The sequence below is a fragment of the Physcomitrium patens genome, chromosome 8 (genome assembly GCF_059467195.1).
Source record: "Physcomitrium patens ecotype Gransden chromosome 8, ASM5946719v1, whole genome shotgun sequence".
NCBI lineage: Eukaryota > Viridiplantae > Streptophyta > Bryopsida > Funariales > Funariaceae > Physcomitrium > Physcomitrium patens.
The window spans coordinates 12,121,847-12,140,631 of NC_143417.1; the positions used below are offsets into that span (position 1 = coordinate 12,121,847).

At 37.0% G+C, this 18,785-nt stretch overlaps 2 protein-coding genes across 7 annotated transcripts; one reads left to right on the forward strand and one right to left on the reverse strand.

Moving 5' to 3' along the window:
• Window positions 1–3,307: 3,307 nt before the first annotated feature.
• Window positions 3,308–11,877, reverse strand: LOC112285837 (uncharacterized). Of its 6 annotated transcripts, XR_016504517.1 has the most exons (18): window positions 11,613–11,877; window positions 10,802–10,889; window positions 10,302–10,702; window positions 9,999–10,088; window positions 9,694–9,864; window positions 9,088–9,306; window positions 8,355–8,726; window positions 7,996–8,090; window positions 7,747–7,888; window positions 7,267–7,433; window positions 6,501–6,735; window positions 6,186–6,329; window positions 5,838–5,966; window positions 5,547–5,633; window positions 5,354–5,452; window positions 5,016–5,067; window positions 4,335–4,845; window positions 3,308–4,123 (listed from the first exon to the last, which is right to left on the reverse strand). XR_016504517.1 is itself a non-coding variant. In XM_090252589.1 (17 exons), the coding sequence occupies exons 3-17, from the start codon at window positions 10,524–10,526 to the stop codon at window positions 3,450–3,452; spliced, it is 3,360 nt and encodes a 1,119-aa protein (XP_090108715.1). In that variant the 5' UTR covers window positions 10,527–10,702; window positions 10,802–10,889; window positions 11,613–11,877; the 3' UTR covers window positions 3,308–3,449. The 6 variants fall into 6 exon arrangements, 5 of the variants coding, with proteins under 5 accessions (XP_090108715.1, XP_090108717.1, XP_090108716.1 ...); XM_090252589.1 differs by lacking the exon at window positions 5,016–5,067; XM_090252591.1 differs by lacking the exon at window positions 5,016–5,067 and having other exon boundaries at window positions 9,694–9,859; window positions 11,613–11,862.
• Window positions 11,878–13,488: 1,611 nt separating this feature from the next.
• Window positions 13,489–14,693, forward strand: LOC112285838 (photosystem II D1 precursor processing protein PSB27-H2, chloroplastic). Its single transcript, XM_024527099.3, has 3 exons — window positions 13,489–13,753; window positions 13,889–14,364; window positions 14,544–14,693. Exons 1-3 carry the CDS (start codon window positions 13,675–13,677, stop codon window positions 14,679–14,681), a joined length of 693 nt encoding a protein of 230 aa, XP_024382867.1. The 5' UTR covers window positions 13,489–13,674; the 3' UTR covers window positions 14,682–14,693.
• The last annotated feature ends 4,092 nt before the right edge of the window (window positions 14,694–18,785 follow it).

Here is an 18,785-nt window from a genome sequence, read left to right on the forward strand (position 1 = left end):
AGCTTGAAAATGTAATAAGTTAAATTATATCAAAGATACAAATTTGGCCAAATTATTAGGCAATAATATCATGCTTAAGTAACCAAATAACTTAAATTTAGTCAAAGATGAAAGGTTTTTTAATTCATTTGGCAATGATATCAAGTTTAAACAATCTTTTATATTGTATATATTCAATAGTTTTAAGTTACTAATTCCATTTGGAAAAAATTCCATATTTTTGTAATTTTTAAGATTAAACATAACAAATGAAGTGACTTTTTTTTAATTATTTTGATAATTTTTAAAAAAATTTAGCAATCATATAAATTAAGATTTGGAATAATTTTTCTAATGACGGTTTTTTAATTAATAATTAATAGAAAAAACTTTTTAATTTTATTATAATATATTATTGATATAATAAAAGGATTTATTGATTCATTAACTTCTTCAAATGGTATAAAATAGAATTTACAACTTAATAATTGCAAAGAAGAAAAATTAGTCTTTTTAATTTTGTTAAATATATTCTTATTTTTATTGATATAAAATTATATTTTCAACTTCAAAAAAATATTATATGTAAAAAGAAAAATTTAGAATTACTATATTTAAATTATATTAAATATTCATGTAGTTTATGTTATGATATCTTGCATAAAAATTTATACAAGTAATTACAAAAATTATACTTAATTGATATTTGATAATATAAATTCAATCTTTTAATTTTGATGTTAAAATAAATTATTAATAATTTCAAATATACTATTTAAAAAAAGATCATACAAAATACTTTTATTATAAATCTATGAATTTGATGTAAACTTGAATTTCAAATTTGTAAGCCTTTGTATTCTATATTAACTTCAACAATCTTTTGATCCATGACTTATAGTTGATCATGTATCTCAATAAAAAAAATTGTCTATTTTACTAAATACTTATAAATTAAATCATCTAATATAAGTTTCATAGTATAGTTTGGATTTTCTTCTTTATTTTTTGCCCATATTTTTAATGTGTGCATATTGCAAGCTTTAATAATGTTTTTTCCAACATCAAAAAATTCATTAGAAAAGTCGTCTTTGTATCCATAAGAATGAGTTATAAAGTAGAGTGTGGGTATGTGTGCAAAGAAAAAGCATGGAGCTTTCTAAAGTTACAAGATTAGACAAGTAACTATAGATGATGCAAGGCTTTGTTTGCTAGGATTTGATCTTGCTTAAGATAAAAGTAGGACTAATGGATGGTCATCATGTTCAAGACAAATGAAAATATGATGGAGACACCCATTGCATTTGCCTAGAAACGCGTAGTTGTTGAAGGTGGTGATTACCTTCCCAAAATCCCAACACCACTTGCAGCTGCAAAACTGCTACATGATATCAGCTCCAAAGTAGCCGCATGCACCATGTTATGAGCAGTCATAGCATTGCATACATTCAAGATAATCTTATAAAAGAATACCAATTGTATCATTGATATCAATTTGGATTCATACCACACAAAAATTAATACCAATTGTATCATTGATATCACATTTTTAAATCCTAAACTTAATTCCAGATGTTTTGAATACCACAAATAGGTTATTGTATTGCAATGTGATATTATTAGAGTACTTCATCATCAAAGCAATGTCAAATATGTCAAGATATGAATGCTATGCTAACCAACAAATCAATTAAGTAGCCATAACACATCTTGAATTCCAATCCATCACAAGTTGGAAGAAAAAAGTCGCAATTGCAAGCAATTTGGAAATTAAGAGGTTCCAACATTAGGAGGATGAGTTTAAAAGAATGACAAACTTTGAAATGTTTGCAAATAATATTATAAACGAAATATGTTTATTTACTTTTTTTACTCACCTTATGTTTCTAATATAAATTATAGTATTCCTTTGTAGTTGCTATATATTTGTGACTCTTTGTATTTTATTTTCTACAACTTAGTAGCTAATAAAGAATATAATAATAATAATAATAATAATAATAATTTATTTAGTTCAAAGGCTGATTTTCTTGCATTTTTATTCTACTTGATTTGATTATTCTAAATATAAACATATATATATCATAATGTTTTGTAACCATCAAATGCTTAAGTCTTATAGGCTAGAAAACAATTAATATATTTTATAATTCTTTTAAAGTTTAAAACTAAATCAAACATCTTTTATCTATATATGATTGTTCAAAATACTTAAAATTTTAAAAAAGAAATATCATTTTTTAATCCACATTGTACCATATTTAAATAAATTTGGTTATAATTCTAAAAAATCAAAAGAAAATAAATTCCTCTTCTTGCAATGTCTTTTGTAGTATTTAATAATATATTGAATTTTAAAAAATACTAATAAATCATATTACTTCAGCATGATTCTTTTTCAAAAAATATTTTCAATCTTAATGAATATCACACTTTAAAAGAAGTCAAAAACTGTAGTTATTATGTGAGAATTATGTAAACATTCTATGATTTTAAGATAAATTTTTATCCTTGTAATTGTATCATTTAGTTTTTAAATCAAATATTATTTAACATTTGAAATGTTAAAGTTTTCAAGAATATTATTTTTCTAAATTAATATTAAAATGTAATCTATTTACAAAAAAAGAAACAAAACAAACGAAGAAACAAACAAACAAAACACAATTCTATAGAGATAACACAAGTTTTTTTAGTTACTGAATACAAGTAATACAAGTTTTTTAATTAGTACTTACTGCAAGCACTAACTACATAAAAACATACCACTACAAATTGTTATTAATTTATATAAGAGGTTTACATATTACAGATTATTCTTTCTCAACAGATCTAATGTTTCTCTTGAAAAGAGCATAATTATTCTTAATATAGATCTCATAAAGATAAAATAAAAAATTTACTTCAGGTATCAAATATCAAAGTTTAAATACAATTTGAATAAATAAAACAATCCATGAAATGTGGTTAGCCATCAATTTCAAATTTGAAACACGTTCCATAACTACAAGGTAAAAATTTCATTTAAATCAAAAGAGAAAAATTATCAATTCTCAATATTATTTAATCCACAAGTTTGAAAATTAACAAGCAAAAGCCAATCAATGCATTGTACCTTGACTATCAACCAAAAAGATGAATGCACATACATAGGTTTATCCCTTTAGATACCAATATTTATTTATTTCTCTAGCGCACTCTCATTACCTGTAAGTTTTATAAATCCTTACAAAATCTCAAATGCATTTGAAACAAACTTCAACGACTGTGCACACATGAGGTGTTCAACAAAAGTGATCATAATTAACTTGCTAATATATACCCAATAGATCACACAACTTGACTTTCAATTGAAACAGTTTCTTCCAGACAATGACAGTATCCAGACGCAACAAAAGCCAAGCTCCAATTCTGTTGAACCATAGACCATAGAGAGGAGGCAACAGACCGATGAGAACGTAAATTTCAATTTAGCGAGAAACTATGGGGGCCTTGCGATTACTAGTGGTCTCGAGCATTTCATAACAAGTACTTTCGAGTAGCGTTACCACACACTCAACGACCTGCCTTTCTGAGTCAGTCCTAGCATGCCCACTCACCCATCGTGCAAGAACAACATCAAATGCGTCTCTGAGTTGAAGCAGGAGAAGGCCTGCCCGACGGTCAATGAAGAAATTCAACCACCCTTCCACTCGAAGTAACATCCAGTCCCCATTTGGAGAGGGTGCACTCCCCGAGCTCACATCCTTGATGAAAGTAACGTTCCAACCTAGTAGAACCACTGCCAAGGGTGGCAAGAGGGTGCACCCTCGAATAAAAACTTGGCTAGTTTGGAGTTTTTCTTGGAACACGAGATAGTAACTTAAACTGGAGTTCAGATGCTTCTCTGACAACACAGAAGTGGGGTGCAGGAAAACCCTGCCATTCACTCCGCAGAACCCTAACCTCCATCTGTAGGCATGTTTAGTTGCATTTTTCATTCCCTTGCTCTCTCGACACAGTTCCGACCGAACGATGTTAGGGTACAACCCAGCAACAAGGAGCGACCGTGCAAGGTGTGCACTCACGACAGGATTGGGCGACTGCACGTAAGGTTCGCACAATCCTGATTCCAGAAGAGTCCGCTCAAACTGCGTCCTCATACCTGCCATCATAGGCAAATAGTGTGCTGTGAGAGAAAACACATTTTCCGTGAATGGTTGCTTCAGTGTTTCTAAACGAGGTTGTCCTTTAGGAGAGACTTCCAACGGAAGGGATTTTTTATGACAAGAGACATAAAATAGAAATTAGAGAAGAAACATACACATTTCATACTTCAACCTTTCAGTCTTCACAAGAAGTTAAGTTGGTTATACCAGCAATAAGCGTCATCGTCATGAAGGCTAAAAAATTGTCCTCGCAAAAAGAGTATCCATGATTATTGAAATCCGCAGCTTTCCATTGTTGAAATGCATTCACGAGAGCCAACTGGTCACTTCCATAGGCAACTCCGGTACCGAAACTTGCCCGTACTTGGTCAGCCTCCTCCCGCCTATTCAGTGGCGACACAAAGGGATCCCGGAAACATGCTGCAGCAGCAACAGTGAGAAGGGGGTCCAGGCACCCAAGCAGGGCCCCATAAACCAACATTTTGCCAAATCTTGGATGCACTGTCAATTTAGCTAGAATTCTGCCCAGAGGAGTGAGATTTTCGAACTCGTCAACGGCACCAAGCTGTTTCAAGACCTGAATCGCTGCATACACTGAAGACGCTGTTGGAGGCTGGATAGCCTTTGACAAAAAAGTTGCGATGCGAGTCGTTTCCGCTCTCGTTTCTTCAAGTTCTTGGGAAAAATTGACTCCTGTTGCCTCGAATTTTTCCACCACCTGTCTCAATTTTATATAGTAAAGCACTCGATATCAAAATGTGAAATTTCAAGAGCAATCTCAGTACCAATTCTTCTGCTTCATTGACATTCGTACACGTTTTTTTCTTTCTGTCTAGTCATGAACTTCTTCTGTGCTTATGTGTTTCATGTGGTGACAGATAGTCTTACAAGTAAGGTAGTATGACAAGAAATCCCAAAAGTCTTTAACTCAAGCCTTGATCTGCAAAACAGGCTTGCTTAGATACAGGTTGAAAAATTTAAGCTCTATTGTTCGAGTAGCAAGAGTCTTTAGGACCGAACAACAAACATCGACCAAAATTAAGCTCTATTGTTCGAGCAGCAAGAGTCTTTAGGACCGAACAACAAACATCGACCAAAAAAGGGTTTCACATGTAACATTTCATAAAACGACTGACAACACTCCAGTGGAGAGAACACTCTCTGTATACGTCACGTTCCCGCATTAAAACAACCAGAGCCTTGACGTACGAAGCAGATAAGCTCACCGTGTTAGGAGATAAAACAGCCTTGATCTGTAAACAGAGTTCTTCAAGGGGAACACGCTGCATCTCCGGAATCTGGTGCTCCAACATGTTCAAGAAGGTCTGCAGTCACATAAAGATTGCAGCCGTCTCTGTCAAAATTAAACAAGATATCGATCAATCTCTGATAAAATAATACGAATAGGAGCCCACGTACCGTCTGCGTGAACAATTGGAAGCAAAATCCCGGTTGCACTCGCCCAGCTCTACCTTGCCTCTGCCGAGCACTGGCTTGGGATGTCCACTGCCCAAAAAGAGCGATGATGATGAGCATGAGCATTAACAATGAGTTATCTGTTCCAACTAAATGCAGGTCTTCTCACACTTGTTCCAACTTTCTACTCTGCTTGTAGAAACATCATGAACTGCTGATATCTTATAGCTCAAATCATGGCAACAAGGTCGTTCTCATCTCCTTCGTCATACAGAGAGGTAAGGTATTGGGCACCTGAACGCGCATGGTGGTTAAATTGCGAGAAACGTCATATTGCTTCTCTTTGATTTTGCCAGAATCCACCACATATACTACATCGTCAATGGTAACACTTGTCTCTGCTATATTGGTGGCCAGAACAACCTGCGAAATTTAAATCCGCTGGATGTTAGTGTCTTCCATACAGCCATTGAATTCTTCACTGATGCTGTGAGCTAGTTAACAGGACGTTACATCGGAGCAGGCTTGAGTTATACAAGAAAAATAGTAAAGTTTATACCAAGTTGATATCATCAATTAAGAAGGTAGGGTTGTGCACTGGTCTCTTTGTCAGTAGTCGCGAATCAGAAGAGCAATCCTAACCTTCCTCATGCCGAATGGTGCACGAGCAAATGCTGCTCGTTGCTCACCCGCAGGTAGTTGTGAATGTAGTGGGACAATCATCATGAAACGACTGGCACGCACTTTGAGTAAACGATCTCGGACGATGGTGATGGTATCCCAGCCCTGACAAAGTTACCTCATTGTCACAATAAGTACAATCTCGAGGCAAGGATATGAATTCACACATGTTCTACATTACATATGCGTTCCAACCCGCATTTAAGTCAACGCCATACTTTTTGGGTCAGATGAACAGATTCGATTCACAGTTCTGAGGTTGGGCTGCAGACTCACAGGTAAAAAGCAGAGAATGGCCCCGTCACCTTGTGCAAAGACTTGCGATATCCACACAATTACAGATACAGTCAAGTCTATATCCACATCCTCCTCATCCAAGCTGCCTCCATGAGCTTGCCTCAAAGCTGGCAGATGAAATCGACCCATTAGCTGAGGAAGATCGTCCAGGTTATACACCCTCACAGGATGCGTCATTCCTGGTATGTTCACTAGAGGACAACCCCCAAAGTACCTGTAGTTTCAAATCAAGATAAATGATTCGTTGGGAATACTCGATTGGTCAAACTAACTTCACCGCTAGGTACGAGAAAGACTAGGGATTAAATGGAGGATTTTAGTAAGATTCAAAGGTTAGTTCTAGAGGTGAAAACACCATGAACCTGGAGTAAGGGTAATGATGATTGTCAGCATTGACAGATGTGCAGATACAGAAGTATAAACCACACTGCATAACAATCTAAAACTTATCAAAATATTCAAATGATATCAAGGCTAAAATTTATGAATGCCATTCGGTTGCTATGCCACTGGGCCTCATGGTTGAAGATATACCTCTCAAGAACTATAGGGTCATGTAGAAATCTAACTATGGGGTTAAATGCTGCTCGAGTAAAAATACAAGGTAATCCTTCATCCATGCTGTTGATCGTATAATCGCCACTTTTGATCATTTTCAAGTGATCACAGATAGTCTCAGAAAGGACTGAAATTGGATATTGCGAGAAGATTCGAAAGAGTTTTACATTCATGATAAGAATCCTACCTTGTGAATATAGATGCATCCAGAGTAGCACTCATGACTACCACCCGCAGGGTCGGGCTATGATTCAAAAGCTCGCGAATTACAACAAGCAAAAAATCAGTATCCACATCTCGTTCATGCACTTCGTCGATAATAACATGGCTCACCCCCACCAAACCATCCGCTCTCTGAAAAAACCCAAATCACACATTCAGTCACGGCTGTATGCTGATATGGACTTGGTGAAACCAAAACTACTGGACTGGAACTGCCAAATCTTATGATTTCCCAAAAGCCGAGCTTTGGTCAACAGAAACAGAACCAGCTCACAATAACTCTCTACATAGATCTGACGACAGTACTTGCAGTCAGACTTCCACTACGGTGCTCTCTTTCTTCTCTCAAAACTTTGAACTAGAACAGTCTACAAAGATAAGATTTGTCCACATCAACTCATGTAATTCAAAGGGCCCCACCTTCCGTCTATGCCATCCAGCATACCTGTAACCGATGCAATAAGATCCCTGTTGTGCAATAAAGGATGCTTCCTCGAGGCCTTGGTGGTGAGCTTTCAAGGCGGATAGCATAACCCACACTTTTCCCCAAAGTCTCTCCACGCTCCCAGGCCACACGCTCTGCAACACTGCAGAATTACATCATGCCAACCAATACAGGGCACATCAGCTCCAATTCATATCAAATCATTTTTCAAACTGGCCATAAAAGGATATGAGTCCGAATGAACGTAACCTTATGGCTGCAATCCTGCGAGGCTGTGTAACAACAATATGCACCTCTGCACCTGATCCTTGAAGCTCTGCATCTTCCAACACATATTGTGGTACCTGGGGCATAAAATATTTCACAGGAAGATGAAGTAGACCTCAAGAAACGAGAAGGGGTAAATTGCAACCACACCCGCGAAGCACATGAATATGCTCGGCCTGTGAGAGTGAAGGTCATAATGTCACTCAGTATAACCGCAAGATTTCGTCCTAAAGGTTTGTGCATGCAAATCTAAATCCCAAGAAGAAAGCCCATCACTGCAAGACAGCTACACATCGCTAACCCCACCTCTAGAAAGTTTTTTTGAGTTTAAAACTACGGACCTGGGTGGTTTTCCCACAACCTGTCTCTCCAGTCAGGACCACAACGCGGTGATTTGATACAAAACCAACAATCTTTTGCCTCTCCCTCCATGCAGGTAAGGATTGACGGACTCTCCTTTGCTCAGCGAACTCCGGTGAAACTGATCTCTTACGTGCTTCTAGCCTCAGAATTGCATTCTCAGTGCCTAACTGCTCCTTCGGTATCGGTATGTCGTTCGATTTATGTGCAAAGGATCGCGGCTGCAAACTCACTGAAGCTTCTGGCTCCTGCTTTTCGAGTCTAACATTCTCAAAGTGAAGTCTCTGCAATGCATCTTCCATCATTGACAGCTCCTCAATTCGTAAGCTCACAATAGCAGGCATCTCATTTTGCTGCAATCATCGAATTTCAAACAAATATCAGCATATCAAAAACTTCAATTAATTGTAATTAAGTTTAAATTTGATGCACTGCCCTAGTCGGTTCTATCTTCTTTTTATTCTCTATTGAACTTTACTGATAATGAGAAAGCCATGATGACTTTAACAAGTCACAGTAGCCTACAGGATAAATCAAAGAAATTGAGCACTGATCCATGGTAGCCTAAGTAACTCGTGGTGTGCAGGTTGTTCAAAACATCGAGATGTTAACTTATTAAGCTTCAACCACAAGTTGGCTTTCCAGAAACGGCTGCAAAGAACTTGCAGAACTATGAAAGTGGATGAAACTCGTGACATTCAAAACAAAGCTTACCTGTTGATTATGCGCAGCTTTGTTGGAAGCAGGGACGGCGGTAAATGGCGGACTATACCCTTTGTCATTAGGCTTCTGAAGCAATCCAACATCATAAAGTTTCGCACAAGCTGCAGTACAGCACGCGCGCTCCGCTTCAGCTTTGTTAGGGCCTTGACCCACCGCTACAAAAACTTCCCCTTTGTTCCTCAATGGCACTGTCAACTCTGCCACAAAAGTCTGATTACCCGGACAGACCCCCATACTTCGTAAATTAATACATTGTCATGCGGACTTTAAAACAATGGGACGATAAAAATTAAAAAATTAAAAAAAATTAAAAAAAAGTTTAAAACATCAAAAAAAAAATTAAATTAAATTAAAGTTGCTTCATTGCAGGAATGTATTAAGAGACTAAGAATATCAATTGCGATACTGATTGGTAAGAGTCAGAAAGTAATAAGCATCCTTGTATTTCTGCTCTTTTGTGAGAACTAAAGCCCTCACAGCATCTCTAAAGCTGATATTTTTGTTCAATGGATTTGATCTCAACGTAGAAACGTTAACCGATGACAGTCTGAAAGAGGTTCCAAGAGTCTTCTCTGAGAAAGGAATTCAACGACGTACTTTAGCATGGTCAGGACCAGAGGAGCGGAGGGTAATCGGCAAAGCTCGGGCGTTTCCCCCACAGCAAACATCCCGGAAGGCTACGCTAGTTACTAGAGTATTCTTGGGATTGTCACCCCATCCATCACTTGCTGTACTGCTCTTCTTCACCCCTACAAGAAGACCTCTATCCTGCATTACACTTTCACGTTAGCGTGTCTATTACATGCAGCGATAAGAACCAGTCTTCATAAGGCGTCGAATAACTAACTGGGTCACGTAGGAAAGATGTAGATTTTTCTCTCGAACGATGAGTTTCTGCTTACTTGTAACTGCTGGCAAGCATCGATCGCAGCAACTCTTTCTGACTCTTTCTTGGTTCGAGCAACTCCAATCCCAAATGATTCCCTGCCATCCTGACCAGGACCAGGAGAATGTTCTGACTTAGCTACATCTTAGTACTAACACCGGCCTATCTCGACTTTTCAACTCATATAATACAGGAGTTTAAAAAATGTAACCTTTCATCAGTTATGTTCAGCTATCATTTGTCATTGATAGAATTGCTAAGAATACAATAACCAAGCCATGCTAAAACAGCAAGGACAAAAACTTGTTACTAAGCGTACCGGAAATACAAGACGGATGCGGGCTTGATATTGAACATCGGGAGATACTTTAATTGGGTAGACTGTAAACGGTAGTTGGTGCTGTGTGAGGCCCGCAAATAGAGGGGATTCTGAGAGCAGAAGCTTCGGGTTGCCATGCATCATGCTGGTGATGTAGGCTGCCTGTGCGTCGGGCCGTTTTCTTTTGTTGCCATCGGGCCCTGTTCCCAAGACCCCCCGGTTCATGGTTGCTCAATATGAACCCCAACTCCTGCCCGCCTACACGCCAATTTTCTTCAAGTACCATGTAAACGGACGTCTTAAACTAGAGATGGTTGAGGTTGGATGTTGGAAAAGTTTGATGTGATCAACAAAGAGAAGTTGATTTCGTCCAAACTTGTCGTTTGTCTTGTCCCTGCACCCTGTGTTTAAACTTTTCAAACTTCGAGTAATAGATGGAACATTTGCAAATTAAACAGCATAAAATTCATGCGACCAAGCTAACACAAAATCGACCAGACCTGAGGGATGAAATTTGATAACAAGCGGAGACAAAGAAGATGATGTTAACCAAGCGCCACCGTTTTACATTGACATGTATTTGCGTGTCTGCACCCAAATCACACGTATTAAGGACGATCATCGGTGCTGACTTTCTTAACAGAGATGATTCATCTCGAATGCGGGTTTCTCAAGGAAGTAAAGCAAGGCTCTGACTGCTCTATCTGACGTAAATGTAAGTGACAACAAGAGGGAACATTTAAACTCCGCACTTGGCAGTAGACCAGAAAGAACTACTCTGCATAAAAACCTACACTACAGCACCAGGATGATTAAGTCCAATTAAGGAGCAGGTTCAACAATTGTAATGAAAAGCACGAAGCTTCAGATGCAACATTGTGAAGCACATTCATTAGCTCTCAAATTGACAAGCAAGAAGAGAGTTCTAAACAGAGCTATTCATAACGTATCAACTTCTATACTATCAAGATAATGGTCAAAAAATAGCAAGCCCTTCGCACTGAGAGGAGAGAAACAGTGATATTCCTAAAAGATATTGCAAGTCCCCGAAAAACCACACTTCAAGGCTTGCGAAAATGGCACCCCGGAAATTTTAAAAAATAGGCCAAATATTCAGAAATTGATGAAATAATAAATCAACCAAGAATACAGAAACAGGCGCTTCACAAAAACCGATGCACATTGATCACCAAACAGAAGATTAAGGCAACAGACCCACACAAATTGAACAGATCGCCTGCTTCCTAATCCGGAAGCGAAACGCCAGCACAGAACAAAATCAACGTAGAGCTGGGATTGGCACTGACAAACCTTGCTCGCGCTCATAGACGCCGCAACGGAGAGAAACCACGAAAACCTCGAACTCGAACAGCACTCACTAAACAGATCCTCCTCGCCTCAATACTGAACCAAATCGGGCCAAGCTTGGATCCACCGACAGCTCCGGAATCCAGCACCACGAAGCCAAATCGGAAAGCGGAGGCCAAGCATCGCAGATTTCGGGAAAACCAGACAGGCGGCAGCAACGTACCATCCGAGGAAAGCAGAGGACCGTGCGCGACGACGACGACTCGCAGTTCGACACTGTAGACTGGAAACTTGAAACTCAAACCTGTAATCTCTCTGGGGCACGACCGTTCCCACCACGGGTACGCGATCCCCTCCCTGTACGGGGGGGGGAGGCAGGGGAGCTATAATTGTCCTTTAGTCCCTTAACACCTTCTATTTCTGGGGAGCGTGAGTTCCCCGCACAGTTGGATGCTAAGTTAGTAAGTTAGTAAGTCCCTCTGGAGGAGAAGAGAAATTTATGAAAATTAATTGTCCTTTTTCCTTTTAAATAGAAAGCCGTTGTTGTAATTGGAATCCACCTCTTATCCCTTCCCTTCATTCCAAATACATGAACCCAATTTTGCCTCTATTTTTACATGATTTTTTATTATAGTGGAAAAGTAAAATGAACTTTTTATTACAGTGGAAAATGAATGTCTGTCAGTGTGTGTGTATTTGTTGTTGGTCATGAAAATAAATTTAAATTTAAAGGCTTTGTTATAATTTTAATTTTTCTACTGTATCGTACTTTCTTTCACCTAAAAATTCATTGTTGGTTTGTTGTAAAAAAACAAAGACTCACCTGAAGCTTGTAATCATGTGATTATTGATCTTTTGGATGCATCAGTGATGTGTTTTGTTTTAATGTTTTTTTAAAGTGTAATCACATGGGAATTTGAATCCCGATTTTGTCATATGCAAAATTGTCATGCACTTTTTTTCCTTTTTGGACGTGTTGTTTGTGTGTGCATATGTGTATATATATATATATATATATATAGCTTTAAAATTTAGGCAATGTGATTTGCTTAAATCACTCACTTATTTTATAATCATCACTATCTTAAACAAATAATAATTTTAGATTTTCAGGTCTATAAATTAACAATATATATATATATATATATAATATTATATATTATATATATATATAATATTATATATATTATATATATATACAATCATGTTGTCTAGAAAATTACTGTAAAAATGAATAAATATTTACAATACTTTGTTATACTTAAATTTCAATTACGGTGCTAAATATGATCAACTTGATTTTTGTGACATCGGAATAAAGCAAAATAAAACAAACCACTGATTTTTAGGAAATTTATTTTATATCACAATAGAAAATGAGGTTTAATTCTTGATTATAAAAAATTCAGCACAGGTAAGCATGAATTCAAGCTGCATGAATCCAACAATTACATCACCAGTATTGTTATTGTTATTTTGACCACCTGACACAGAAAAAAGTACAGCTTTCCGAATTAACAAAGGCTACAAGGTTAATAAATTGCACAATATATCATACAATCTTCATAACGAGGTTTGAAACATCACACTACAAAATTCCTACCACCACACAAAACTGACGGAACCCCTTCCTCGGAACCCAAGTTACTCATCGGAGGAGACCCACAACCGTGGATCATCCACACCTTCCGAAGAATCGATTGGGTGAACAGATCCGCAGCACGAACGGCATCCTTCCATCCACACATCCATCCACACATCCATCGGACGAATGTTTTCATCCACAGAGCAGTTCGAATGGACGGCTGCAACTTCCAGGCGCGTCTCCACCAGCTCAAAGGGATTTCGGCGTCGAAGTGCCGAGCCGAGTTGAGGGAGGGAGAATCCAATCTCAGCTCAGTTCAGTTCAGCTCAGATCTTCTATTGTGTCACCATTTCCATGTAATCCTTGTAATTCTTTTGTCTAGGATTCGTTGGCGCATTCGTTTTATGTGCGGGCTTTGAGATTGTTTAGCGGCGGGAAAGTCGTATGTGAGTTCGGGAGGGATTGCAGCGGAGGAAGGCCATGGCGCTGCAGTCACTTGACATCGCGGTGTTCTCTATTCCTGCGGCTTCAAGGGGAACTCAAAGTCTCCTGAGATCTCGTGAGTGTTTTTTTTTCCTTTTTGTTTCTTTTCCTGTTACCAGAATTTCTGTCTTGTCTTCTTGTCTCTATCCACAATTGCTTTTGGTAATGAATTCGGTGTTCTGGGGGTTCGACTTTGATTCTACTGGAGCAGGGGCGCCATGTGGTTCGATTAGGTGCATTTCGAGGCAACAGAGTAACGCGTTTGTTTCCATTTCGGGTCAAGAATCTGAAACCGCTTCAGAGGCTGCCGAAACTAGTAGAAGTGGAATGATTAGTCGACGTCACGGCATTTCTTCTGCACTATTGTGTGCCAGCTCAATTATGTTAGGACAGATGCTAAATTACACTGGCCCTGCATTAGCCGAGGAGAATGCGAAGAAGGAGGAAGGCGGTAATGTTGTCGATGCGGTGCTTGAACTGTTCGACCCTGACCAATTGACGAAGTCCGGGAAAAAGCTGCCTAAGAAGTATGTGAAGAGTGTGAGAGAGGTCGTGAAAAATTTGCGGGAATCCTTCACTCAGGACTCAAATGACGGTGCTAAGTTCAGAAGGAATGCAGATTCAGCCAAGGAGGCTATCCGTGAGTATTTGCAAAATTGGCGGGGTTCGAAAGTTGTTGAGACTGAGGCGAGTTATTTCTTTCTAAATGCTGTGTCCTTTAATTTGTTTTTAGTATAGGAACATTTAATCTTCCCACGGTCATCGTTGTTTTGGATCCTTCAATGAAAAACTGTACGGGATTGGAAAAATGCTATTGGATACTGAATTTCCACCGTTCTTATTCGTGGTTATGGACACTTTTGCAGGACTCATATTTAGCCCTTGAGCGAGCATTTCTGGAGCTAGGAAAATTTTATTCGTCAAAGGGGCCTCAAGCTCCCCTGCCAGAAGATATAAAGAATCGTGTACTGGAAGATCTGAATAAAGCAGATGAATCAATTTAAGAGTGCCCCTTATATCGGAATCACTGAAGGAATTTGTGAGCAGTTTAGTATGGGTACTATGTTGGGGCGTATTCTGTATTGCTTTAAACTTGCATTCTGTGGACTGCTTACCAGAGGTATTTTCTCTCTCCGTCTCTCGAAATTCATGTGTTTGAGGGTCTACTCTTGGCGTCAAATAAAGTTGGGAACAGTGGCTTGAGAGGTATTCGCATGCAGACAGGGAGCTTGAACACTTCGACTGTAAATATCAGATAGGGCAAACTTGGGATGTCTGTTTTTGTGATTAATGTTTGCTTTCCCACTCATGTTTACCTACTGTTTCAGCTTTTGACAAACGTGCGGGATTCATGTATGTATGTATGCATGTATGTATGTATGTATAGATTCGTCATTTTAGTTAACTCAAGTTTTGTTGTAATAATCTCATACGTATTGCTCACAACAGATTTTTTTTTTTTTTTTTTTTTTTTTTTTCCGTGTGAAATCTATGTCTTCAAGGTCTGTTAAACGTCATGGAGAATAGTCACAATATGTGATGTAGAAGTTTGTGCCACATGCAGTGCGTTGGATCGTGAGGTGAGAATGAGAATACGGATTGCTGTTTTTATACTCATCTGTCTGAGTGAATTTGTTCTCAACCAACCTCACGACTGCGACCCATCATGGACCTTCTTACTGGCCGTTTTAGAACGATCCAAAAAAAATCATTTTGTTTTATATTTGTTTTGATTTATTTTACTTTTACGCTGCATTCTTTGATGTCTTCACAACTCAGATTTAGTATTTTGGACTAGCACCAGGTAAAGTATCATCCGGGTTAATAGTCGTTTGCGCATGTTGTTGAATAGGTCGTTTCACTTGTTGTGGGGCGCTCTTCCCCAACGCTACGTCTCAACTGTTGGAAGGTGTTATTTTCTTGCCTCGATAGTGGTTGATGTTCTTAATCTCCTGACAAGCTGTGCTTCGGACCTTTTAAAAGCACCTTCTCCTTTGCGAGTGTGCCCTGTTTTGAACATGCGCTTTTGGCTGCCTTTCAACGCAACTTGTTTCAGTGAAAAATGGGTTCATTTCTGTGAACCAAAAGAGGGTCAAGATCGACATCATATGCGAATCCTACAGGCTAATGCACCTCTTCTCATCGGACTACATAATCCTCCGGGTTTTCATTTTCATAATAGTAATGTTTATTCTTCATTTTAGTGACAAAACCAATCGAGGAACAACATGAAGGACAAGGGTGGTTTAATACGGGCAACTGAATTATTATTTATAGGGCAGTCATTAAAGGGATTGATACTTTGAATATCATGAAGTACACCAAATGTCATTCTGAATATTTTCCAAGTCATCACAAAAAAATTTAAAAATAAAATAAAATAAATAAATCCAATTAATCATTTTCTTGTGTACTATTTTTTATTTTTTTCAAAAAGTTAAAAATACATATATACATATATTTCAGATGAGGTTGCTTCAAATTAGATAATAGTAAACAAAGATATCCCAACAAAGCTTTACGAATTCTATCTATATAGTAATGCTTTTACTAACTAGAATCTTATTTGTAAACACTGAAAAAATAATTTTAATTGATAAAAAAATTATTGCATTAACTTACAGCTTTTAACTGTATATAGTGGTTGAATACATACATAAATACACATGGTGGATATATCTAATTACTTTTCAATAACTAATTTTTGTCTACTCTAATTTATGAATAGGTTATAGTGATAGTGAGAAATGATGTCATTTTGCATGATATGGCATAGAATAAGACGCAAGATTCCACAATATTGAAACACAGAACACAATTTATACAATGTCCCAATTTAATTACAAGGAATATAAACACAATATCCTAGCTGAATGAACTTATTTTTTGTCATTTGTTTTTTTTTGGTGCTAGAATAAAATGTTGATAACAAAGAAAAAGTGTGTTACAAAACTATGTATGTACTAAACACCAAGGTACAAAGTAACAACTTTACAAATGCCTTTTAAAGTTATATTGGCCACAACAAGGTTATGTTACATCGTATGCTTTTACAAATATAAAAAATTATGATAAAGAACAAGAAAAAGAATCAAAAACATATATATATATATATATATATATATATTCATTCCCCAGTATCAAATTCATAAAAAGCGGCGTAGAGTATGTAATAAAAATAGTAAAAATGGGTCCTTAATGTATGAAATAGTGGATTGTAAAGCAGGTATTGTGACTTTGGCAAGTGAATATGTGGTACTGATAAATCCATGAATTGGGTAACATTTAAGGTATCCAAGGACAGAACTTGGAGGACACCTTGAGAATAAATATGTACTGATTTTCAAGACAAATATATATATATATATATAGATTCTACTTTGAAATTAGATAACAGATCTAAATGATAGGAATGTATTCCAAGGACTACAAAAAGGAATTAAAAGTCACATGTTTGACTACAGAACCAAAGTACACACCCACAAGACAACGTGTTATGGAGGCCATTTGACTTTGTAAAACACAACAAATTTCAAACATGTGTCTGGGACAATAGCATTTATTGTATGAAATTGTTGAGGATGGATTGCACTTGTCAAATGTTTTTACTTATTATTATTGCACATGACACGTTGATACGTTTTATTATTTAATTATTAAGATAATTGATGTTAGAGTAATGTAAGATAATACATATAAAGCAATACATATAGATGTTCATAGGCATTTAAGTTTGTTACAAGTCAAGACAAGTTAAAGATAATATGATAATTAAAATAAGTTGCAATACAAAATTGAAGTTTACAATAAATACAATTATGTACATACATTTCAACAAACTTCCATCAAAACCTTCAAAATCTATTACAACATGATTTTGTTATTACTATTATTGTTACTATTGTTATTACTTTTTGGGTCGTTGATGTATTCTGTACATAATTTGTCACCATCATAATTTTTCAAAATACACTAATATTATTTCCATAAAAGAAAAAAATATAAAAATAGCACTACAAAAATGTTTACAAACTGACATAAACTCATCAAACAAATTACTTACTAAAATTTTAAAAAGAGATAATTAGGAATTATGTACCCCAAACATGAAACATCAGTAGAAATGAAAGAAGAAGGTGCTGCAGAGGATGAAATCTGGTAGATAAAAAAACAATCTTACAGGCTTGTGGGTAGGAAGAACGGTGGAGAAATAAAAGATTAAAGAAGAATAAACACAAAAAATCAAGGAAGATTAAAATAAACTAGACAAAAAAAAAAAAAAAAAAAAAAAAAAAAAAACTCTGAGAAAAATGTTGTTTTGGTGCAGAAATTGTCACCAAAATCTACTCCAACAGTACGGAATGAAGAATCAACCATATATATATCTAATTATTAAATTGACAGAGGCATTTACTAAATTAATCCACCCATTCTAGTCATCATCAAAAAAATATCCGTATTGGTTGAAAACCAATGAAAAGATGGTTGAATCGGCAACCAATGATTATCAATAATCATGCATAATAATAATAATAATAACACCACAATGAGCTAGGGAAGTGTGAGAGATCCATACACACACACAGTTAAATGTTTTTTTGAGCTGATGTCTAGTGAGTACCTTATCATCATCGTATTATTATTAGTATTATTATTATTCTACTATTATTATTGTATTTCTCCACCCCACTGCCCGACTTCACGCGCCAAGTTTTCCGACACCTGCGCGTGCTTATTTGTATTCGCGGGGCTGTAGATCCTTCTGATCCTTGTCCTCAGTGTGAACGTTGTCTTCGCGTTCGGATGATGTTGGGAGCTCTAGAGTAGTGTAAATAACGCTGTCGTTGTGTTTTAAGGGCAGAGTGTGGTTACTGAAGTTGTAGATTGAAGAGTGGGAAGTAGTAAGCTGTTGAATTCCGAAGAGCATTCGGCTGGATTGGAGTTTAGTTGGTTGGAGAGTGAGGAAAGAAGAGAGGAGACAGAACCTTGTGAGAGGGTTTAGGGAGTGAACAAGCAGAGAGTAATGGCGTGCTCATTGCAGCAATTTGTTGACAGTACTAAAGACCAGGGGACACAACAAGGGGCGGCGTTCGAGGTGGAAAAGCAAT